The sequence below is a fragment of the Podarcis muralis genome, chromosome 5 (genome assembly GCF_964188315.1).
Source record: "Podarcis muralis chromosome 5, rPodMur119.hap1.1, whole genome shotgun sequence".
Taxonomy (NCBI): domain Eukaryota; kingdom Metazoa; phylum Chordata; class Lepidosauria; order Squamata; family Lacertidae; genus Podarcis; species Podarcis muralis.
Genome location: NC_135659.1, coordinates 99,601,826 through 99,626,358, shown reverse-complemented (window position 1 = coordinate 99,626,358; position 24,533 = coordinate 99,601,826). Strand labels below are relative to the sequence as shown.

Here is a 24,533-nt window from a genome sequence, read left to right as displayed (position 1 = left end):
GGCTTGGGAGAAGAAAAAGAGTCATGTTCTGGGAAGCATCTTTCAGGGATAAGTGTCAACCACAAGGGTGAAGCAGCAGAGACCTTCAAGGAAGCCCAAGGATGCTTCAGGGAGCTGTGTTTGGTTGAGCTGGAGAAATAGGAGTCCTGGAGGGGAGATAGTTTGAGTTATGAGAACAGAGGGGTTGGCATGGCGACGTTTTGAAGGTCAAGGTGGAGAAATTTGTGCTGGGTGTGGTAGTGGACAGGAAGGCAATCTGGGTATTTAAGGAAGGCCATCACAGTTGTTTTGAAGAGCAGGTTTGTGAACAGAGGAGACTGAGCTGAGCTGTGATGTTCAGGTGGGGGAGCCGTGAGTTGACCTTGGCTTACAGCACATCTTGCATCTTGCTATCACTGCTCTTCTTGACTGCTGCCAAAAGAGGCATCTACATGCTTTACAAGTGCAAAAGCCAATTTCGCAAACATTGCAATATAAAGCTCCCTAATTCAAATAGTAACCACAGAGCCTAGGACTTGCCGATCAGAAGGTCGGCGGTTCGAATCCCCGCGACGGGGTGAGCTCCCATTGCCTGGTCCCTGCTTCTGCCAACCTAGCAGTTCGAAAGCACGTCAAAGTGCAAGTAGATCAATAGGTACCACTCCAGTGGGAAGGTAAACGCATAGCTGTCAAGTGTCCCTTATTTGAAGGGACAGTCCCTTATTCCAGCGCCATGTCCCGCTGCTGTCCCTTATTGATAGATGTCCCTTAAATGTCCCTTAAATGATGTCCCTTAAATTTCAAAGAAAGCAGCTCCTCTCCCTCCCTCCCTGCCGGCCAGGGAGGAGGGAGGCTCCAACTGTGTTGCTTGGCTGTGTTGCTCACCCAATAAGAAGTCTAAGAACGACTGGGGGTGGAGCTTGCATGCCTTTGTGTGGCTAGTTAATGCAAGCTGAGGGGTTTTTTGAATGCTGGACGCCATTTTGTTGCACGTGCTGCTGCAAACTTTGCAGTGCTAAGCCAGGCCGGGGAGCCATCTTAAGTTGAGGCTGCATAGGCCTTGTGGTGCATGTGATTCAGATTCTATTCAGTTGAACCTCTGGTTACAAAGTTGGTTGGACAGTGTTTTCGAAGCTACCAGCATGAGTTTGACCAGACTGCAGGAGGACAGGAAGACTGGAGTGCCTGGAACAGGTGAGGCTGCAGGTCCCTTATTTTGGCTGCTGGTCCCTTATTTTCAAATCTGTAAGTTGACAGCTATGGGTAAACGGCGTTTCCGTGCGCTGCTCTGGTTTGCCAGAAGTGGCTTAGTCCTGCTGGCCACATGACCCGGAAGCTGTACGCTGGCTCCCTCGGCCAGTAAAGTGAGATGAGCGCCGCAACCCCAGTGTCGGCCACGACTGGACCTGACGGTCAGGGGTCCCTTTACCTTTACCTTTAATTCAAGTAGTATGCAATGAAACAAACCCACTAAAATATGCAGCAACAGAAACCCCATCTTTAAAAAAATAACAGCAGTTTTAAAAAGGTTGAGAAAGGTGTGTCATCACCTGCCTTTGGGAGCCCCAGAGTACTTTGGGTAAAACTTAGCCGTGTTAGAATTTCTACAACATTTTTGCAGCTGCCTTAGCATGTCGTCTGCCTAACCAGCTAAGGTTGCTATCCTAGATACATTTACTGTTGAGTAGACATGGATAGGAATGGGCTGCGAGACTGTGCCCTTTGTGTATCTTCTCCTCTGCTCCAAAGTTCACCACCACAATCCTTCCATCACGTCATCTGCAGGGCCCTGAGCCCTGGCAAAAAAGAAACAAGATTTCTTGGACCAGTTTCCAGCATAACATTTCCTGAAAGTCATTGCAATAAGGCTGAATGGCTCATTGAACATTTACTTTGATTTACCGGGGATGCGGGTGGCACTGTGGGTTAAACCACAGAGCCTAGGACTTGCTGATCAGAAGGTCGGCGGTTCGAATCCCCGCAACGGGGTGAGCTCCCATTGCTCAGTCCCTGCTCCTGCCAACTTAGCAGTTCGAAAGCACATCAAAGTGCAAGTAGATAAATAGGTACCGCTCTGGCGGGAAGGTAAATGGCGTTTCCGTGCGCTGCTCTGGTTTGCCAGAAGCGGCTTAGTCCTGCTGGCCACATGACCCGGAAGCTGTACGCCGGCTCCCTCAGCCAGTAAAGCGAGATGAGCGCCGCAACCCCAGAGTCGGTCACGACTGGACCTAATGGTCAGGGGTCCCTTTACCTTTTTACCTGAGAACACTGCTTTGCTGAGAGAAAACTGGTAGAGAAATACAATATAATGTATCTCAGTGTTCAGTAAACACTGAAAATGGTGTGTGTGTGTGTGTGTGTTTAATAGTTGCCGGAGGTGAAACTGCATAGTATGTAATAACAGACAACCCATGCCAAGCGAATAATTTTCCACCCACAATATCCTGTGCCGTGATCCTGTTCCTGTATGTTTCAGATGTCTCCTCCATCTTCCTTCGGCATGAGCTTCTCCAGAGCCACTTCTTGGCCATTCAGTTCCCAGATGTCCCTCACAAAGATAAGCACCCGGAAAACTGGATTAAGGAGTAAGTAAATGACGAGGCATTTGCAGCGCCATATTTCAGAGTGGAGGGGGAATCGAGGAAAAGAGCCGGACCCAAAGGAGGCCTTGTGATGGTTCCAAGAGGGCCTTTATCTCATTTTCTGGAACAGCAGGGAACATGCTGTGATAATTCAATGTAGTTCTTGGCTGGCTTTGTTCAGGGCTTGCCAGGAATACATCTGAATTTATTTATTCCTTTTAGCACCTGGCTGCTTAATCTCCTTTTTTGTTAGCCCAACCTCAAAGCCAGATGAGGTGCAAAGAGAACATGGCAGACATATAAAAACGAACTTTGATGCCCAAAGGAGCCAAGTCCCATCCTTCCCCCCCCCCCAAAAAAAAAAAAACCAAAGAAGACAACCTCCAAGATCAAGGTGGCCAGAGGTCAATGGGTGCAAGTGGTCACTTGGAACAAGGCAATTGATAGTATAGAATTTACCCCCAAGAGACCTCTCAGCTAAAGGGGCAAAGTGGACACGCCCCTCTTTAAGCTGCACCAATCTTTTGAGAAATGTGAATTGCAGGTGCTGGGAGAACCTGCCCACACCTGGGACCCTGCAAGGCATGGAGAAGGACTTAAAAACTCCCCCCCCCCCACTCACTGCCACCTTGGTTCTTCATTTTCTTCTCTGAAGGATACCAGCGTAATTTTCTGGTATTATTTTTACATTATAGTAAATCCTGTAAGAAGGCTTTAAACGACAGACATGGAAATTGCAGGCTGATGCGGAAATCTGGTGAAGTTAATTTAAGATTGGGGGGGGGGGAGAGAGAATTTGTGTGAATATAAAGTTGACCAATTCATGCATCCCTACCTCGTCATTTTGATGCTATAGGAGATGGAGAGAGGAGAAATCTGTCTCTAGATACGTTCTCCAGTTCATGCATGATTTTATAAATTTCTGTCATGTATCCTCCCTGGCAATCCTTCCCCTTTCCTTTAATCGCATGAGTTCAGTTGTGCCCAAGTGCAGCAAGGCTTGCATGCTCAATGTCAAACCTTTATTGGCATATCAACAAAATTCCAGCCCGTGCCACTCAAGGAGAAGACCTTAAGCGTTTTCAGCTGTTATGTTCACCATGGACCACTCAGAAGAGCATCATCTGCATCAGGCCAAAGGGACCGTCTAAGCCAGCATCCTGTTCTCACAGGGGCCAACCAGATGCCCATTGTGGGGAAACCTGCAAGCGGGATCCGAGCACAAGAACAACTCTCCCTTCCTGAGGTTTCCAGAAAGTGGTACTCAGAAGCAGTGCTGCCTCCGATTGTGGAGGTGGATCAGGGCCTTTCTGGCTAGGAGCCCCCAACAGGTCTCTCCTCCATGACTTTGTCTCAACCTCTTTTATAGCCATCCATGTTGGTGACAACCCCTGTCTCCTGTGGGAGGAAGTTCCATAGTTTTAGTTAAACAACAACCACCAAAGGACCACCTTCAGTGAGTTGTGGGTTGCCATTACATGGCCACCCAGAGAAGAGAATTGTTGTTGCCCTGTGACATGACAACGGACAGGCTGCCATGACCTCTGACCTGAGAGGTTGGCACGGAGCCTACCTGAAATAAAGGATCTCTTTTACCTCTTGTGTACACAAACGCTTCTCCCAAGTCCAGGCTCTTGTTGATCTCAGATATCTTAAAGGACAAGTGAGAGGTTGAAGTGAGCGTAAAAAGAACCATCTGGAGCTCTTCCCCCTGTTTCCGCCCTTGGGTGCAATTGAGCGATATTGCAACCCATGCCACGGAGAGGGTGTTTGCTCAGATTCAGTTTGCTCTTATGCTTTCTCAAAGGCGTCTGGTCAGTCACGGGGAGAGCACGATGCTGGACTGGATGAGCCATGGCCCTGATCCAGCCGATGTTCTTCTTATTTTCTTAAGTTCTTACCAGTTTGTGGGAGGGGGCGAATGGCAAAGCTACCACCATCACTGAATAATAATAATAATAATAATAATAATAATAATAATAATAATAATGGGCTACATGGGCTGAGCCTTCTATGGGAGCTGGATCCTAACATCTGAAGGGCTCCAGGTTCTTCACCATTGCTTGACCACCAGCTCCCAGCTGTAAAGTGGATTATCTCATGCTCTTGAATTTGAGTGAGCCCCCCGCATCGCCACCACCCCAGCATTAGTCGTCCCCCCCCCCAATATATAGCCAGCCATGGCCAACTGAACGCCCACTTCATTTCTCTCTGCTGCCTGATTTTCAATCTTCAGGTTGCATGTCGTGAGGGTCTTCACTCCATCGGTCAGTCTGGAGCTGTATGAAAAGGTAGATTCCTTAGTGTGCATCAAGACCAGATTTCATCTCAGCGGTAAATTGTGAGTTGCACCCCCTTCCCCCCTCCCCCCACATGCTTTCTGCCTATTTCATTGCTACTGGTTGCTTTTGGGGGGGTGGGTTGTTTGTTTTGCTTCCCAAGTTAAGGCGTTCCTCTGTGGATATTGTAGGAGAGGGTCTGGAAGGCACGATTTATCACTTGCAGGGTTGAACATTTTGTTCCCCTGTGGTTGTTGTTGTTGTTGTTGTTGTTGTTGTTGTTGTTTTAAAGTGTTCTGTCCAAGTGGCACTGCCAGTTCAGGTGGGGGTCCACAAGACTGTGACCTGGGAGCAAGCAGTCGTTAAGAAATGTGCCATCCAGCACCAGGTACAGAAAGCCATAGGACAAGCCCCACTGGTCAGACCAAAGGCCCATTGACCTTGACATCCTGGTTCCAACAGAAGCCTTTTCAGGATGCTTACGAACAGGGCAGGAAGGTGTTAGCTCCTTCCTGGTGTTTGTTCACAGCCACTGGCCTTCAGAGATCTGCTACTGAACCCATAAGTCTTAGCAAAACTGGTTAACACCACTGGGTGGCAATGACTTGCCGGAGCTCAGCCCTTGGACTATATATGCTTAGGTTCAGCATAAGGCAGCTGCCAGCTGATCATTTTAAGTAGGAGCATAGGAAACCGCCTTGTACCGTCAGGCCAGAGGTCTCTATATAGAGCAAGCTTTGGACACAAGCCATAGAACCCCAAATACTGATGCTCTCTGCTGGATTAAAAACACAGTGGTTTGGTCGGTGGTTAAGGAATGCAGTGGGGGAGGAATCTCACTGGGGTTCTGTTCAATGTCTCTTCATCTCCTAGCTTTTTCGGCAAACACTTTGAGCGGATTGACATCATCCTAGATGTGGACATCAAAGCGGAAGTCAGGTTTGACAGCTATTTTGCGGGCGGCTTCCACATCAGAATGCAAGTGTGCAAGAGTGAATTCGCAATCGCAAGGATCATCTGCCCTTCGCAGTAAGTGCTGACGCAATTCGCTCAACGTGCTCGTTCCTACAGTTTTGTGTGCATGCTGAGAGAGCTGCCAAAGTTGGTCCCGGAATCCTTTCAGGAAACCAGATCCCTTCCCAGCCGCAGCACACACTCAGCTTCACTGCCCAAAGGTGGTGTTGTGGGACTATCAAAGGATAACCATTCAAAGAAGTTTTGAGACATTCTTTATTTTGTTTCATTGCTTGCTGCTTGTCATCCCTGGGCTTCTTTAGGAGGAAGAGTAGGATAGAAATGTAAAATATAACAATACAGTACAGTAAAGTAAAGTACAGTACAGTACAGTACAATACTACAATATCAATAACAATACTGAAAGCATGTTTACATTCCAAGCAATGCAAAAATATCATTAGTGGCAGAAGAAGGAACTTTGCTTCCCCTGGCAGCATGACTAGAGATTAGGGCTGGGCAATATATTGATACAGTGGTACCTCTGGATGCGAACGGGCTGCAACCTGCGTCTGCGCGTGCGTGGGTCACGATTTGCTGCTTCTGCGCATGCGCATGACGTCATTTTGAGGGTCTGCGCATGCGCGCGCGGCAAAACCCGGAAGTAACGTGTTCCGTTACTTCCGGGTCACCTTGGAGTGCAACCTGAAGATGCTCAACCTGCAGCAAATTTAACCTGAAGTATGACTGTATATCAGGGGACGCGGGTGGCGCTGTGGGTTAAAGCCTCAGCGCCTAGGGCTTGCCAATCGAAAGGTCGGCGGTTCGAATCCCCGCGGCGGGGTGCGCTCCCACTGCTCGGTCCCAGCGCCTGCCAACCTAGCAGTTCGAAAGCACCCCCGGGTGCAAGTAGATAAATAGGGACCGCTTACTAGCAGGAAGGTAAACGGCGTTCCGTGTGCTGTGCTGGCTCGCCAGATGCAGCTTTGTCACGCTAGCCACGTGACCCGGAAGTGTCTCCGGACAGCGCTGGCCCCCGGCCTCTTGAGTGAGATGGGCGCACAACCCCAGAGTCTGTCAAGACTGGCCCGTAAGGGCAGGGGTACCTTTACCTTTACCTTTTATGACTGTATATAATCCCAAATCAGTTTGAAATCCACATTGTGATATCGGTTTCATAATTTTTGACCTGACAATATATCATGAATCATGGTGTGTATGTGTGTGTGCGTCCTACGTAAAAATCACAAGGGGGGGGGGGGACTGTGAACCAGCCAATGCTTCTCTCAATTCCTGCAGCCCTTGGTAACTCTGCTGGTCCAGGGTTAATTCTGCCTCATTCAGGGAGGCAATAAATCACAAGAGCAGGTGCCAGGAAAAATGGCAATGCGGGGGAAACACGCTGCAGCCCAACTTCTCCAGTTCTTGGAAGTGTCTTACTTCCAAGATAAGCTTTGCCCTCACCAAGAATGTGGGCTTCAGAATAAGCTTATAACAAGCTGCTGCCGTCCCAGACCCTTCCCTTCCCTCTTTTCTTACTTGCTTTTCCCTGCAGCTTGTTGGTGAATAAAGTGAGGCCCACTGTAACGACCATCCTTGCAGCATCATTCCACAAGACGGTGAGTTGCAGCTCCATGGATCTGGTGTGTGTCAGCCATGAAAGAGGGTTAAATAAGTCTTGGGGATATCATAATACATATATTTGCAGATTACCAAGGTAGACAAGATGCCCCTACAATGATGTCTTCGGGTACTTTTTAAATAAAAATAAAAATGGGGGGGGGGGCTCAATCAATTTTCCAGCTGGCATCCTGTATCAGCCATTGTTTGCTCCGTTGGAGAAACCACAACTTGTGTATAACTGGATTGTTGTTGTTGTTTAGTCATTTAGTCGTGTCCGACTCTTCGTGACCCCATGGACCAGAGCACGCCAGGCACTCCTTTCTTCCACTGCCTCCCGCAGTTTAGTCAAACTCATGCTGGTAGCTTCAAGAAAACTGTCCCACCATCTCGTCCTCTGTCATCCCCTTCTCCTTGTGCCCTCCATCTTTCCCCACATCAGGGTCTTTTCCAGGGAGTCTTCTCTTCTCAGGAAGTGGCCAAAGTCTTGGAGCCTCGGCTTCAGGACCTGTCCTTCCAGTGAGCACTCAGGGCTGATTTCCTTCAGAATGGAGAGGTTTGATCTTCTTGCAGTCCATGGGACTCTCAAGAGTCTCCTCCAGGGGTTGAGGATCACTCCATGGGAACTGTGGCACAGGTCCAAACTCGCCATAAGGCATAAGCGCAAAGCCTAAATTCCAAGTTAAAATGGCCAGAGAGGGAGAACAGAACCATGGACAGAGCAATAGTGGGGTCCAGTGATCGCTGCAAAGAGCATGAATTCTTACTCTTGGAGATGTTTTGAAGACAACCCAGAAGCAAACAAGCTCAAGGGAGGGAAACCAAGGCTTCTCCTTTGTCTTAAATCCCTTGCCTTTCATTTCAGGTGTGCACAGCGGTGGAAGTGGTCATCAACGTCTCAGGGGTCGATTTTCTACACACTGCCAATGGTGAGTTACTTTGACTAGCTGCCAAAGCGTCTCTCTCCTTCGTTCTCCTTTCCAACTTCTTGAATGCTTGTTCCTCTTTCTTCTAGAAAAGGAGCCACATAAGGCTCCTGGGCCTCAGTGCTTATGGGCAGCATAAACTTTCGTTGTCAGCAGCATCAGTGCTTTATAAATGCATTGGTTAAATGCATACATTCAGCTACAAGGCCGTGGTAGATAAATAGGCATAAAAGAAACACGGATAACATCACAAACTGCTCCCGGTGGGTGTCAAGAGGCAACACCAGTTCCTGACCTGCCCGCATATACTGTATTCTTTGCATGAGAGCAGAGAGGTCGTTCTTTCACCTTAGTTTATTAATAGGGTGAAAAAGTTTCCCAAGAGCATAAAAACACAGGTTCCTATTGTTAGTCTTAACATTTGGTTTATTAGACCAATATTCAGTGGTTAAAGTAGAGTTTGCAGTACCCTGGTTCTTATGCTTTGTAAACCACTTAGAAGCTTATTTTGGAATTAAGAAATACAGTGGTGCCTTGCAAGACGAAATTAATCCGTTCCGCGAGTCTCTTCGTCTTGCGGTTTTTTCGTCTTGCGAAGCACGGCTATTAACGGCTTAGCTGCTTAGCGGCTATTAGCGGCTTAGCAGCTATTAACGGCTTAGCGGCTTAGCAGCTATTAACAGCTTAGCGGCTTAGCGGCTATTAACGGCTTAGCGGCTATTAGCAGCTTAGCGGCTATTAACGGCTTAGCGGCTTAGCGGCTTTAAGAAAAAGGAAACAAACTCGCAAGAACTCGCAAGACGTTTCGTCTTGCAAAGCAAGCCCATAGGGAAATTCGTCTTGCGGAACGACTCAAAAAACGGAAAACCCTTTCGTCTAGCGAGTTTTTCGTCTTGCGAGGCATTCGTCTTGCGGGGCACCACTGTAACTCATTATTGTCATTGCTGTTAGTTTAGTTTGTTAAATTTCACCATCGATGCCCACTTAAAAAATCCCCAAAGCAATTTCTTATTGTTAATAATAATCTGTTACAGCCAGCTGGGTCATCCAAAAGCGAACCTTCCTGGCTAAATGTGGGCACGCAAGGACTTAACAGAGTTTCCCCTGTTTGTTACATCCAGTGATTATTCTTCATTCAACCCTACTCAGCAACAGCTGTAACTGGGGGTCAACAAAAAGAGATGTTTTGCCACTCCTTTCGAGTGGTCCGGGTGTCCCCAGATAGAACGCACTGAAAATTATTATTATTATTATTATTATTATTTATTATTATTATTATTATTATTATTATTATTATTATTATTATTATTAATACACCGCCTATCTGGCTGGGTTTCCCCAGCCACTCTGGGCGGCTTCCAACAAAGTATTAAAATACAGTGGTCTGTCAAACATTAAAAGCTTCCCTAAACAGGGCTGCCTTCAGATGTCTTCTAAAAGTCTGGTAGTTGTTCTTCTCTTTGACATCTGGTGGGAAGGCGTTCCACAGGGTGGGTGCCACCACCGGGAAGGCCCTCTGCCTGATTCCCTGTAGCCTCACTTCTTGCAGTGAGGGAACCACCAGAAGGCCCTCGGTGCTGGACCTCAGTGTCCGGACTGGACGATGTGGGGGTGGAGACGCTCCTTCAGGTCTACTGGGCCGAGGCCGTTTAGGGCTTTAAAGGTCAGCACCAATACTTTGAATTGTGCTGGGAAACGTACTGGGAGCCAATGTAGGTCTTTCAAGACAGGTGTTATGTGGTCTCAGCAACCGCTCCCAGTCACCAGTCTAGCTGCTGCATTCTGGATTAGTTGTAGTTTCCGGGTCACCTTCAAAGGTAGCCTCACATAGAGCGCTATGATTCTTTCCTTATCTTCACTCCCTGTGCCGTGCACTAAATGCATCCCTTGTGCCAGGCAAATGAAGCGTGGTCTGTACGTGATATTGAAAATCAAGCCTTTATCAGGAGAAACTGGCCACTCTCCAGGCACCCGGCTTGATCTCCTGGTGACCTCCCCGTCTGCATTCCCGAGCAGGATACAGGCTAGGTCACGATCGGCGATCCTCCTCAAGCATGAGGAGAACACACCACTCTTCCCTGCCCTCCCCAGGCAGGGGAAAGAGATAGACAGAAATGTATTTACATGCCTTTATTTCTGTCTTTGCAGCATTACAGAAAAACACGTCCAACAGCAGAGAGACACAAACTCCACCTCCTGTACTTCCTGTACAGCTCATATTACACTCTGAGCTAAATCCGGTGCTCAGCACTGTGAATAGACTGTCCCTCTGTTTCCCACAGAACAGTCCCAACATTCCCATTATGTTTTGATTTTATGCTAGCAGCTGCTCGCAGCCGCATTGCTTCTATATCGTAACACGTGATGCCCGCGTTTAACAGGAAATGGCTCCTACAAGATGTAGAGCCATAACTTCGTTCTGAAGCCCGGCTATCAGCTGCTAGGATACTGTAGACCGCATAGGGTACTGCTGGCAAAGGACGTTCACATCTGAAATGTGCATTTGTGAGAGTGTAACGCCATCACTGTGTTTTATTCCTTGCAGTGTTTTTCTCCGTGGGGACAGTGGCTACCATGCAATATCAGCTCGCCAGCCTGCCATTGATAACATCAAACTATGTCGCGCTGGAATTCAACGTAAGGAGCGTGTGTGACTGCAAAGCCCCCCTGCCCAGGGTCTTTCTCCCCCTGAAGGGAAGCTGAGCTCCATACAAAACGTACACAGAGGAGATCCGCCTTCCACTCAGAATTAACCTAGGGAATATTCACAGCCACGGGATGTTGCACTGGCTGCTTGCAAAAAAAGGGGGGGTCTCTTTAAAGGATTCACGGAACCGGTTTGGTTGGCGGCTGTTAGCCGTGGCAGCCAAAAATGGCCAGTTTCAACTCACCAATCCCACTAGCCTGTGCTAGGACTTCTGCTAGCCCACCAGGGCTTCCTTCCTCACCTGCACCCTTCCCCCACCCCCAATTGATGTGGGGTGTTGGGACAACCCCCAGAACATCACATGGAGGGAGGAGAGGTATTTTTGCGCTCTTAGATTCTTAGGCGGGTATATTCAGCATGTCAAGAAACTGCTGAGATCCAACTCCTAGATACAGTGGCACCTCGGGTTAAGAACTTAATTCGTACTGGAGGTCTGTTCTTAACCTGAAACTGTTCATAACCTGAAGCACCACTTTAGCTAATAGGGCCTCCTGCTGCCGCTGCGCCGCCGGAGCACGATTTCTGTTCTCATCCTGAAGCAAAGTTCTTAACCCGAGGTAATATTTCTGGGTTAGCAGAGTCTGTAACCTGAAGTGTCTGCAACCCGAGGTACCACTGTACCAGGATTCCAAGACTGTGGTCTGGAGAGTGATAAAGGTAAAGGGACCCCTGATCATTAGGTCCAGTCATGGCCGACTATGGGGTTGTGGCGCTCATCTCGCTTTATTGGCCGAGGGAGCCAGCGTACAGCTTCTGGGTCATGCGGCCAGCAGGACTAAGCCGCTTCTGGCGAACCAGAGCAGCGCACAGAAATGCCGTTTATCTTCCCGCCAGAGCGGTACCTATTTATCTACTTGCACTTTGAGGTACTTTTGAACTGCTAGGTTGGCAGGAGCAGGGACCGAGCAACGGAAGCTCACCCCGTCGCGGGGATTCGAACCGCTGACCTTCTGATTGGCAAGCCCTAGGCTCTGTGGTTTAACCCACAGCGCCACCCGATAAAGTGATAAAGGCTACCATTATTTTGAGTAACAGCGCTGTGCTTTTTCGCTCTTTCTCCAACCACTTTCCAGATGATCATCCGAACTGGGGGACGATACATTACCCTTCCTGTCGGAGCAGGTTCTGTCTCCCTCCCTGTCTTGCATCACCATGGTTTCTGCTTAGGGATGTCTCAGGCCAGCCTGGACGCCATCCTCATGGTTCTGATCCAGATCCGCGTGCAAGAGTTCATTTCCACCCCGGAAGTGGTGAGTGGCGGCACGTCAGGGTTGCAAATTTCTCTGCTTGGCTCATCAAAATTTGCAGGTGGAGGCAGAAGAGGGCAGAGACTGAGTCATGTGACCCCAGCACCCAGCTAGCCTTTCGCCTTTGGGTGCAGAAGAGGACGCTTAGCTTTTCTTTATTTTTCTAATCATTTTTATTTGATTTTACAAATACAAAATTATAACAGTCCAAACCTATTTCCATAGATGATAGATAGATAGATAGATAGATAGATAGATAGATAGATAGATAGATAGATGATAGATAGATAGATAGATGATAGATAGATAGATAGATAGATAGATAGATAGATAGATAGATGATAGAGATAGATAGATGATAGATGATAGATAGATAGATAGATAGATAGATAGATAGATAGATAGATAGATGATAGATAGATAGATAGATAGATAGATAGATAGATGATAGATAGATGATAGATAGATAGATAGATAGATAGATAGATAGATAGATGATAGATAGATAATTTATTACAGTCAGAGACCAGCTTATAAAACACACTGGAGGGTACATTCTCAGAAAGAAAACAAACAGTTGAAACAATGTACAAAAATAAATTTACAATTTATATATGTGATAAGCATATACTGTAGACACTTAAAACTTTAAGATATTCCATATATAGAGATTACTCTGAATCTCGCGACTTCCCCCCATTTCCTCCGTGGGTCTTATTATCAACATTTACAACTGCATATTATTCCATAATCTATATTCTAAATCAATCCATATAATCCATGGTATTTGTTACATTACAAGGGAGATTAAAATTCTGCTGATGTTTCCATCTGCTTGCAGTGGTCTCTTAAATAACTGACAAATTTTCCCCATTCTTTTTTAAAGTTATAATAATAAATAATAAACCTTTATTGTCACTACACCACCTGTGTGCAGTGAAATTAAATGAGCCCCCCTACCCCCTATCCCCTCCACTTAGTCTTGTTCGCGCTCTGTGTGCATGTCAGAATTCAACAGCACCACTATTTTATTTTATTTTTAAGTTTTTGTCCTCTTGGTTCCTGAGTTTTCCAGTCAGTTTTGCCATTTCGGTGTAGTCCATCAGCGTAACTTGACATTCCTCTCTGGTAGCAACTTTGCCTCCTTTTCATCTCTGGGCTATTAGCATCCGAACAGCTGTTGTCCCATACATAAAAAGTCTTTTCTGAACTTTTGGGATATCGGTACCTAAAATTCCTAACAAAAAAGCTTCTGTTTTTTTAAACAAAGGTTATTTTAAACATTTTTAGTAGAGGACGCTTATCTGTCCTGTTGCCAATGTTTATGCACATTTCAATTGACAGTGCAGTAGCTTTTTTAAAGAAAGATTTCATTTATTTATTCACTAAATTTATATCCCTCCCTTCCACCAAAGGAACCCAGGAAGGCAAACATGCCGATGCTACAACATTATAGTTAAAACATCTCAACACAGTTAAACGCTTTCCGCCATCGGATGGCTGGGAATAAAAGAATGAGAGGCCTCGTGTCACTCTTCATCGCAGAAAGCAAAATGGATTCAGATGTTCCTTCTGCTATGTCCTTAGGGAAGGGCGTTCTGACACCGTCGGAGCACCCCATGAACTACCTTGCATGCTGGAGGGTCAAAGTGAGAGGGTCTTTGCTGTGCAACAACGACCCACTTAATTTAAATGAAGCTATAATAATAATAATAATAATAATAATAATAATAATAATAATAATAATAATAATTTATTTATACCCCGCCCATCTGGCTGGGTCTCCCCAGCCCCCCGGGCGGCTTCCAACAAAGTATTAAAATACAGTGGTCTGTTAAACATTAAAAGCTTCCCTAAACAGGGCTGCCTTCAGGTGTCTTCTAAAAGTCTGGTAGTTGTTCTTCTCTTTGACATCTGGTGGGAGGGCGTTCCACAGGGCGGGTGCCACTACTGAGAAGGCCCTCTGCCTGGTTCCCTGTAACTTTGCTTCTCGCAGTGAGGGAACTGCCAGAAGGCCCTTGGAGTTGGACCTCAGTGTCCAGGCAGAATGATGAAGGTGGAGATGCTCCTTCAGGTATACTGGACCAAGGCCGTTTAGGGCTTTAAAGGTCAGCACCAACACTTTGAATTGTGATTGGAAATGTACTGGGAGCCAGTGTAGGTCTTCAAGACTGGTGTTATGTGGTCCTGGCGGCCGCTCCCAGTCACCAGTCTAGCTGCCGCATTCTGGATTAGTTGTAGTTTCTGGGTCACCTTCAAAGGTAGCCCCACGTAGAGCGCATTGCAGTAGTCCAAGCGGGAGATAACCAGAGCATGCACCACTCTGGCGAGGCAGTCCGCAGGCAGATAGGGTCTCAGCCTGCGTACCAGATGGAGCTGGTAAACAGCTGCCCTGGACACACAATTGACCTGCGCCTCCATGGACAGCTGTAAGTCCAAAATGACTCCCAGGTTGCACACCTGGTCCTTCAGGGGCACAGTTACCCCATTCAGGACCAGAGAGACCTCCACACCTGTCCCCCCAAAACAGTACTTCTGTCTTTTAAAAAGATATGCCATTTTCAACACAACGCCATTTTGTGCCAACAGTTCTCCGCTGCCAGTGAGCTGACGACCGCCATTGCGTCTCTTCTGTCACATCAAAAGGTGAGCGGGTGTTTGCTTTTAAGAAGTGTGTGCCTTGTTTTATCTCCAAAAGCCATACTGCAGATAAGGATAACGATAAAAACCACCGAAGGAAAAACAGAAAAAGCAAGGTTGCAGCAAATCACCCTTAGCAGGCAAAATCCAACAAAAACATTTATTTAGGAAACTGCAGAGGTGTTCATAAAGGGCATAGCAGTCTTGTCGCAAGCAGCAGGGGCGGGGGTAGAAAATGTGCAAAAAGCCCCCAGCAAAAAAGTATCAAAGGCTTGCTGAAGCAGACAAGTATTTGGCCGGGCATCTAAAAAGGGAAAGCATTGCTGCAGGCAGCTGTGGTTGGTGCAGTGTGAGACTGGCAGGCGGAAGGCAAGGAGGCCACCAGTAGGGGGAGCCAGAGCCACAGACAAGCAGAGCCAATGCCCCCATCTTCCTTTTCCCAGCTGAGTTCTGCTGAGGCTAAGGAAGAGCAGGAAACTGACCAACAGTTGCATCCCCTAGACCAGGCATAGGCAAACTCTCCAGCCCTCCAGATGTTTGTGACTACAATTCCCATCATCCCTGACCACTGGTCCTATTAGCTAGGGATGATGGGAATTGTAGTCCCAAACAGAGGGCTGGAGTTTGCCTCTGCCTGCCCTAGACCAGGGTTTCCCAAACTTGGGTCTCCAGCTGTTTTGGGACTACAACTCCCATCATCCCTAGCTAGCAGGACCAGTGGTCAGGGATGATGGGAACTGTAGTCCAAAGCACCTGGAAACCCAAGCTTGGGAAACCCTGGCCTAGACTGGTTATAAGTTAAGGGGGCAGGCAAGTGGGGGCAGGCTGATGTTTGTGGGGCAGTGCCCTGTTGGCCTTCATGAACCAGCCTCCACCGGCTGCAGGTCTGAGGGACCTTGGGGAAAGATCCTGCCCCACTGACTCGCCAGAAGCACATGCCCACGTACAGGCATCTTTTATTTTCGTCTGTTTCTCCAATTTGTCCATCGCTTTTTCTTGCCCAGCAAAGCAACTTACAGCAGTGGCGTAGCGTGGGGGGTGCAGGGGGGGCGGCCACACCGGGCGCAACATCTGGGGGTTAGGGTTAGGGGGCGCAAATCCATGGGTTAGGGGGTGCAAATCCACGGGTTAGGGGTGCAAATTACTTGCCTTGCCCCGGGTTCTGACAACCCACGCTACGCCACTGACTTACAGATAATAAGTCCCGCACAGATACGTTAAAATCAGGAGAGAGAAACGCGTCAAAAATATCCTTTGTGCCCCACACTTTTCACAGTGCCCCAAGTGCCCTCTGAAGGCGCCGCTGAAAATCACCATCTCTTTGGTCGGGATCCGGAGGATCATCCTGGAGCCCAAGAGAGCCGTGATTGAGCTTTCCGTCGAGATTGCCTTGTTGGCGAAAGGTCCGTCCGGGTCCCTCGTTGGGCTCTTTGTCATGAAGGCCGTAAGTGTTGGAATCGAGAGTTTTCTGCGTGGTTTGGCTTTCAAGTCCAGGGAATGGCAGGGAGGGAGGACTTTTCCAGTCTCCCCACCATCTGAGACGTTGTTTCCCCCCCTTGTCTGATTGCAGAACTTAAAACTGAGCGTCCACGCCTCTGTTTTCGGCGGCAGACTGTTCTTCACTACAAAACTGGCCAGGTATCTAACCTCAATGTTGCCTCACGATCGCTTAGTCTCGGGGAGTCGAAGCAGAGCAGGGGTGGACTTCTTTGCAACTTGTGGGATGTTATAGTGAAGGGGCCATTAGACTATTGTTCTCTATATGATCCCAAAAACTGTCTAAGGCGAGGTTTTTCCAAAGGGGGGAGGTTTTCCACCAGCCAGAAGAACAAGGCTTTTTCTTGCTTAAATGTTACGGTGCAAATGGGCCTCTCGTTGAAATGTCTAGCTTAGGCAATAAAGATAAGAGCAAGTTTGAATGGGCCCCAGTCGGGAGGAGGGTAACGCAGGAGACAAAGCCCCATCTTATTGCTATCAGCATAAATCACATGTTTTACAAGTTATCTCCCGCTTGGACTGCTGCAATGCGCTCTACGTGGGGCTACCTTTGAAGGTGACTCGGAAACTACAACTAATCCAGAACGCGGCAGCTAGACTGGTGACTGGGAGCGGCCGCCGAGACCACATAACACCGGTCTTGAAAGACCTACATTGGCTCCCAGTACGTTTCCGAGCACAATTCAAAGTGCTGGCGTTGACCTTTAAAGCCCTAAACGGCCTCGGTCCTGTATACCGGAAGGAGCGTCTCCACCCCCATCGTTCTGCCTGGACACTGAGGTCCAGCGCCGAGGGCCTTCTGGCGGTTCCCTCATTGCGAGAAGCAAAGCTACAGGGAACCAGGCAGAGGGCCTTCTCGGTAGTGGCGCCCGCCCTGTGGAACGTCCTCCCATCAGATGTCAAAGCGATAAATAACTACCTGACATTCAGAAGACATCTTAAGGCAGCCCTGTTCAGGGAAGTTTTTAATCTGTGATATTTTACTGTATCTTTGGTTTCTATGAAAGCTGCCCAGAGTGGCTGGGGAAACCCAGCCAGATGGGCGGGGTACAAATAATAAATTATTATTATTATTATTATTATTATTATTATTATTATTATTATTATTATTATTTACATTTGAACACGTGTTGAGGCTCATGGCGTAGAGAGGCTGGTGCAGGAAGGAAAAGGGGGGGCAAGCCCATGTAAGGACATAGGAAGTTGCCATAACTTTCGGCTTACAAGAAATCAGGTGGCTTACAGGAGATCAGGTGGTATTCTATTCTGCAAATCTATATAAAGGGGGCGCACCCTGACTACTGTGTGCAGGTTGCGTACTGATCACCCTGTACCTTTGTTTTGCATATGCACTTCAAATAAAAATCCTGTTAATAACCTGCAAGGACGTTTTGCCGCTTTGTGTGAATCTGTGCTTCAGGGACCCAATAGCAGATATGTGTGGTCCTTCAATAGAGCAGACTTCCCCAACCTGGTGCCCTCCAGATCTTTTGTCCTATAGCTCCCGTCGGCTGCAGTCAGGCCCTGCTGCTGTGCGGTTGAGCTTGGAGTGAAAGAAACCCAACAATCTTGTCCAGACCAGAAAGCAAGCCTGACCTGGAACCAGAAGACTTTATAAGTCTCAAGGGATATCACCTCACTTACTCTGGTCTATTGGGATAAAGAGCCTTCCTAATAATAATAATAATAATAATAATAATAATAATAATAATAATAATTTATTATTTATACCCCGCCCATCTGGCTGGGCTTCCCCAGCCACTCTGGGCGGCTTCCAAAAGAATATTAAAATACAAAACCTATTAAACATTAAAAGCTTCCCTAAACAGGGCTGCCTTCAGATGTCTTCTAAAAGTCTGGTAGTTGTTGTTCTCTTTGACATCTGGTGGGAGGGCGTTCCACAGGGCGGGAGCCACTGCCAAGAAGGCCCTCTGCCTGGTTCCCTGTAACTTGGCTTCTCGCGGCGAGGGAACCGCCCGAAGGCCCTCGGAGCTGGACCTCAGTGTCCAGGCAGAACGATGGGGCTGGAGATGCTCCTTCAGGTCTACTGGGCCAAGGCCGTTTAGGGCTCTAAAGGTCAGCACCAACACTTTGAATTGTGCTCGGAAACGTCCTGGGAGCCAGTGTAGGTCTTTCAAGTCTGGTGTTATGTGGTCTTGGCGGCCGCTCCCAGTCACCAGTCTAGCTGCCGCGTTCTGGATTAGTTGCCTGTGTGGCTGGGCGTCCAGCAGTTTCCTATTTTGGCCAGTCCTGGGAGGCAGCATGATGTGAATTGTCACGTCTGTCCTTTCTTTTGGGATGTAACTGGCTCACTTGGGTCCTCCATGATGTCTCTCTTGACCCTTATGTACAACTTCTTCTTTCCACAGTCTTGAGCTGCTCCTGGTTTCTTCCCAAGTTGGACCTGTTAACGTAAGCTCTTTTCCATTTAGTGATTGACCGAATTGATTTGACGCCTTGATTGCACCTTCCATAGGGACAAGAATTGGGTACAGTATTAAAGTAGAAGAAATAGAGACACAGCTAGCTAGACAGAGAGACAGAGAGACAGAACAATCTGACACGCAAACATTTGCTTAAATAGGGGACCCCCTAGAACAGGCATAGGCAAACTCGGCCCTCCAGATGTTTTTTGGGACTACAACTCCCATCATCCCTGTCCACTGGTCCTGTTAGCTAGGGATGATGGGAGTTGTAGTCCCAAAGCACCTGGAGGGCCGAGTTTGCCTATGCCTGTTCTAGAAGCTTCATCTTGGCCATGGGAAGCCAGGCAAATCAGAGAGGTGGAGCAGTGTTTGTGGAAGGGAGATGAAGTTTGGCTCCAGAGAGCTTCAGGGGGGTAGGGGCAGGTCTCTGACTCAGGAGAGGGGGCCAGTGATTTGTAGGGAAGTGTACCAGCCAGGAGACAAGAGTCGGAGGCAGGGGAAGCTTCAGAGCCAGAAGGTGGGGCACAGGATGGGTCAGAAGAGGAGGAGGAAGCAGGTCAGGCAAGTGAAGGGCCAGGTTCTTCCCCTCCCTCTCCTGCACCACAGTATCCCAGTACCAGGAGGGGACTGAAGAGGGAGGAGCAGAGGCAGTTTCCATGCAGGTATAGTCTCTGGCTGCATGCACACAGTCCTTTGGGGGGGGAGGTACATAAACTGGTGGAGGGGGAGTGGTCTACTGTTGCTGCAAATGCCCCGAGAGTGCAAACCTGGGAATAGCTGCCTAAATGCTAAAGTGGTGTGGGTGGGTATTCGGAGCCAAAGAAGCGACTGCTAAGCTGCGGATGGAAAGGATCCTGACTCTGAATGAATTCCACTGGAGGACCCTTTTTTGCTGCCATGCAATTGACACAATATTCTCTAGATCGTATTTCCTGGAGAGATGTTGGTTATGGAGGCATTGCAAACCACTCGAGACTTAAATCCTCCATGGGGATCTATCAACTCATCTCACAAGAAGCAGTTGTTGAGGAGGTCATTTGCACTGACAGAAAGCAAACAGCCCCAGCCCATGCACCCTCTTGAGCCGGATCCAGTGTGAATCCGCCTTGTGATGGCACATACATCCTCTGCCAGTTTGATTCCTAGATCACTGCCTCCGCTGTTCTGTCTTACAGGTCTCTGTCCTCGTGAAGTTGATGAAGTTGCTTATAGCAGAAACATTTGTGCCAAAAGTCAACGGTAAGGCAGCTCAAATTCCATCTCTGACACACCCTCTATACATGAAAAGCCCTCTCACACTTTGACTTTCCAGGGAAAACCCACTCCTTAGCTCTAAATCAGAGCAAACGGCAATCTGGAGAAAATTCAAATAGCTGTTTGCTCCGATGGAGCACGAAAGAGCAGTTTTCCTCAGAGAAAGCAGCAGGACGAGATGAAGTACGGATAAGCTCTAATACCAATCTCAACCTTCCCATGTTCATGGAGCCACAACTGCAACACCGGTGCATAAGAGCGTTTAGATTCTCCATTTTTGTTTTTTTTTATATATAAACTTTTATTAGTTTTTTTAACATACCATTTTCAACAGTAATTAAACATATTTTTACATCTTATTCATTTTTTTTTACTTCCATCAGTCCTGTCTGAAAATTTTCCAATGTAATCTCTTAGTATACATTTCTTATTTTCCCTGTTACATTTCAAACTCAGAAACCAATATCTCTATTCTTTATCTACTTTGTAGCACTTCATATATTCCTCCTTACAAAACTTCTTGTAGTCCTACTAGCGTAATTTGTTGGTTACAATTGCTTTTCAAATACAGTGGTGCCTCGCAAGACGAAATTAATCCGTTCCGCGAGTCTCTTCGTCTTGCGGTTTTTTCGTCTTGCGAAGCACGGCTATTAGCGGCTTAGCGGCTATTAACGGCTTAGCGGCTTAGCGGCTTTAAGAAAAAGGAAACAAACTCACAAGAACTCGCAAGACGTTTCGTCTTGCGAAGCAAGCCCATAGGGAAATTTGTCTTGCGGAACGACTCAAAAAATGGAAAACTCTTTCGTCTAGCGAGTTTTCGTCTTGCGAGGCATTCGTCTTGCGGGGCACCACTGTAGTTCATATACTTCTTCCAATCTTCTGTAAATCTCTGGTCCTGCAGGTTTCGAATCCTTCCTGTCATTTTATCTAATTCTGCATAGTCCATTATTTTCATCTGCCGTTCTTCTTTCGTCAGAATTTCTTCTTGTTTCCATTTCTGGGCTAACAATACTCTTGCCGCAGTTGTTGCCTATAAAAACAATTTAACATCTTGCCTATTAATGTCCTGACCTATAATACCAAGTAAAAATGCTTCTGGTTTTTAAAAAAACGTATCCTCCATTTTTGTTGGTGCGTTTCTTTGTATGTGGATTTGGATGGTGCCTTGTACGCCTCCTTTCGGCAACTCCTGCAGCCCAACTGATGCCAAAGGTCTTGTTCTGCTTCCCTTTAGACCACATCAGTGAGGGTGAGAGGGCGGTCTTGTTGTGTGAGCATCCCAGGACCTCCGGGGACACTGCCCAGGCTTGTGCCCCGGTGTGCTGGGCTCAGGGGTAACCCGAGTAACGTGGTCCAGGTCCGGTCCCGAATCCAAGGGTTCCACAAGGAGTCAGTTAAACAGGGCCAAGCCAGGACACGAGGCAGGAAACCAGGCGAGGTCAGGCACAGGATCACAGGCAGGTTCAGGCAAGCAGCAATGTTGCTCCCGCAACCTGGGGCAGGGTCCAGCAGCCTTTTATCTCTGTCAGGGCGGTCCTGATCCCCCAGTGACTCACCTCCCTGCCTCATCCGAAGGCGAGCACTCCTCCTGCGAGTACTCAGGTCTCTCCTTCTCTCAGACCTGAGTCTCTGCAGCTCGGGAGACATCGATGGGTTACTAGACCCAGAGGCCACCTCAGCCTCTCCTGACCCAACTGGTAGTGGAGCAGCTGTAAGTGATGGCTCAGCTGGAGGCAACGAGGTCATCCCCGCATCTGGAGCCAGGGCAGCTCAGGCCCCTGACTCGGCCCAGCTGGTGCTTGTTGCAGGGGAACCTGTGTGGACTGGGGCTCTTCAGGATCAGGCCCCAGACTTGGTTCAGATGATGCCTGAGGCAAAGGATCCGGTGCGGACTGAGACTCCTCTGGGTCTGAGTCCGAGCCAGAGTCCCAGGCCATCACACTCGGGGAGGTCACTTCAGTGTTGCTAATGCCGCGGTTTGACTTGCCTAGGCCAATGAAAAGTTTTGGGAATGCTGGTCTAGACTATGGCTCAGACATGACCAAAAGAAAATGCTCCTCTCTGCTCTTCTTTGCTATTGTGCTTATTCTGGTTGCTTTTTTCAGAGTGCCTGGACGTCGGGATCCCTCTGCCTCCAGTGCTGCACATTCGCTGGAATTATCCAGCGATTCACTTTACGCAGGTAAGTCTGCCACTGGTACCTTCCCTCCAGCCTCGCATCCAAATGTGACTGGACTCTCTGCTCCATGTTCTCCCCATTAGCAAATCCCACACGTAAGATGCTTTTCCATACTGGACCAGCCAGATAATCTGCTTTCCAAGAGAAATATTCCTTATATATTACTTCCCTAGCAGACCCTGTTCTCTACAGCGTAGCCCTGATTCAGCTCTAGCTGTGGTAAACTATGAGTAAGAACTAGTGGCTCTGGATGGAGATGCATATCCCATAATAATAGCATAAGATGGAGGTTAACAGATTGAGGTTGAATCCTGACAAGACAGAAGTACAGTGGACACTCGGGTTACGAACGTGATCCGTTCGGGAAGCACGTTCGCAACCTGCAGTGTTCGCAATCCGCAGTGCCACGTCTGCACATGTGCAGGTCGCGATTTGGCACTTCTGTGCATGCCCAAAGCGTGTTTTAGCACTTCTGCGCATGCGCAAGTGCCGAAACCTTGAAGTAACCCATTCCAGTACTTCTGGGTTTGGTGCGGTGTGGAACCCAAAATCGCGCAACCCGAAGCATCTGTAACCCGAGGTATGACTGTACTGTTTTGGGGGGACAGGGGGCGGGCTGGTGTGGGGGACTCCCTGGTCCTGAATAGGGTAACTGTGCCTCTGAAGGACCAGGTGCGCAGCCTGGGAGTCATTTTGGACTCATAGCTGTCCATGGAGGCGCAGGTCAATTCTGTGTCCAGGGCAGCTGTCTACCAGCTCCATCTGGTATGCAGGCTGAGACCCTACCTGCCCGCAGACTGTCTCGCCAGAGAGGTGCATGCTCTGGTTATCTCCCGCTTAGACTACTGCAATGCACTCTATGTGGGGCTGCCTTTGAAGGTGACCCGGAAACTACAACTAATCCAGAATGTGGCAGCTAGACTGGTGACTGGGAGTGGCTGCCGAGACCACATAACACCGGTCCTGAAAGACCAACATTGGCTCCCAGTACGTTTCCATACGAGTCCAGCAGCCTGTTCTCACAGCAGTCTACCCCACAGCGGCCAAGCCAGCAGGATCCAAGCAAAAGCGCACTCTCCCCTGCTGCGATTCCCAGAAATTCCCAGCAGGAGGACTTTAAATAAAATTACAAACTGATGTGGATAGCTGATTGGGGAAAATGAAAAATGGAGAGGAATTGAAATGGATAGATTCTTCTATCCCTAGTTTCCATGGGCTGGAATGCAGAGAGAAGACATGAAGACTCCTAGATCTTCTGCTCTTCACTGCTTAGGACTTCCTCCAGCACTCAGATTCTTCCTAAATTATGTAGGCCTGTCCTAATACGATCCCCACCATTTATTTATGGAAGTTGTTGTTGTTTAGTCGCTTAGTCGTGTCCAACTCTTTGTGACCCCCTGGACCAGAGCATGCCAGGCACTCCTGTCTTCCACTGCCTCCCACAGTTTGGTCAAGCGCATGCTGGTAGCTTCAACAACACTGACCCACCATCTCGTCCCCTTCTCCTTGTGCCCTCCATCTTTCCCAGCATCAGGGTCTTTTCCAGGGAGTCTTCTCTTCTCATGAGGTGGCCAAAGTATTGGAGCCTCAGCTTCAGGATCTGTTCTTCCAATGAACACTCAGGGCTGATTTCCTTCAGAATGGAGAGGTTTGATCTTCTTGCAGTCCATGGGACTCTCAAGAGTCTTCTCCAGCACCATAATTCAAAAGCATCCATTCTTCGGCGATCAGCCTTCTTTATGGTCCAGCTCTCACTTCCATACATCACTACTGGGAAAACCATAGCTTTAACTATAAGGACCTTTGTTGGCAAGGTGATGTCTCTGCATTTTAGGATGCAGGTTTGTCATTGCTTTTCTCCCAAGAGAAAATTCTTTTCTCCCAGATGTCACCGTCTGTTATTTATGGGAGACAATGAGCTAAACTTTTCGCTTTTCCAACATCTGCAGGGGATGCTGGCACTGTGTGTGTGAGATGGCCAAGGGGACCTCGCATCTGAAGACATTCCACCTGGTTTCGGCTGCGGCAGGAAGGCAAGAGGGATATCTTAGCAAGAAAGAAGAACCTATACCTATCTTATCCTTTATTTTCCTAACTGTGAACCGCCCTGAGACCCCCGGGTATAGGGCAGTATATAAATTATAATAATAATAATAATAATAAAAACAACAATAACATTTTGCACTTTGTTTCCTGCCTGGGGTCAAGTTGAGGGTGATTTGCACAAATGCTAGATGCTAGTA

The 24,533-nt window shown here is 48.0% G+C and overlaps 1 protein-coding gene across 1 annotated transcript; it reads left to right on the top strand.

The window, feature by feature from the left end:
- Nucleotides 1-923: 923 nt before the first annotated feature.
- Nucleotides 924-24,470, top strand: LOC114599854 (BPI fold-containing family B member 4-like). Its single transcript, XM_028735638.2, has 15 exons — nucleotides 924-1,173; nucleotides 2,456-2,564; nucleotides 4,798-4,902; nucleotides 5,714-5,869; nucleotides 7,350-7,413; nucleotides 8,280-8,343; nucleotides 10,886-10,977; nucleotides 12,121-12,297; nucleotides 14,884-14,940; nucleotides 16,211-16,378; nucleotides 16,505-16,572; nucleotides 18,801-18,843; nucleotides 20,033-20,096; nucleotides 22,217-22,293; nucleotides 24,240-24,470. Exons 1-15 carry the CDS (start codon nucleotides 1,122-1,124, stop codon nucleotides 24,261-24,263), a joined length of 1,320 nt encoding a protein of 439 aa, XP_028591471.2. The 5' UTR covers nucleotides 924-1,121; the 3' UTR covers nucleotides 24,264-24,470.
- The last annotated feature ends 63 nt before the right edge of the window (nucleotides 24,471-24,533 follow it).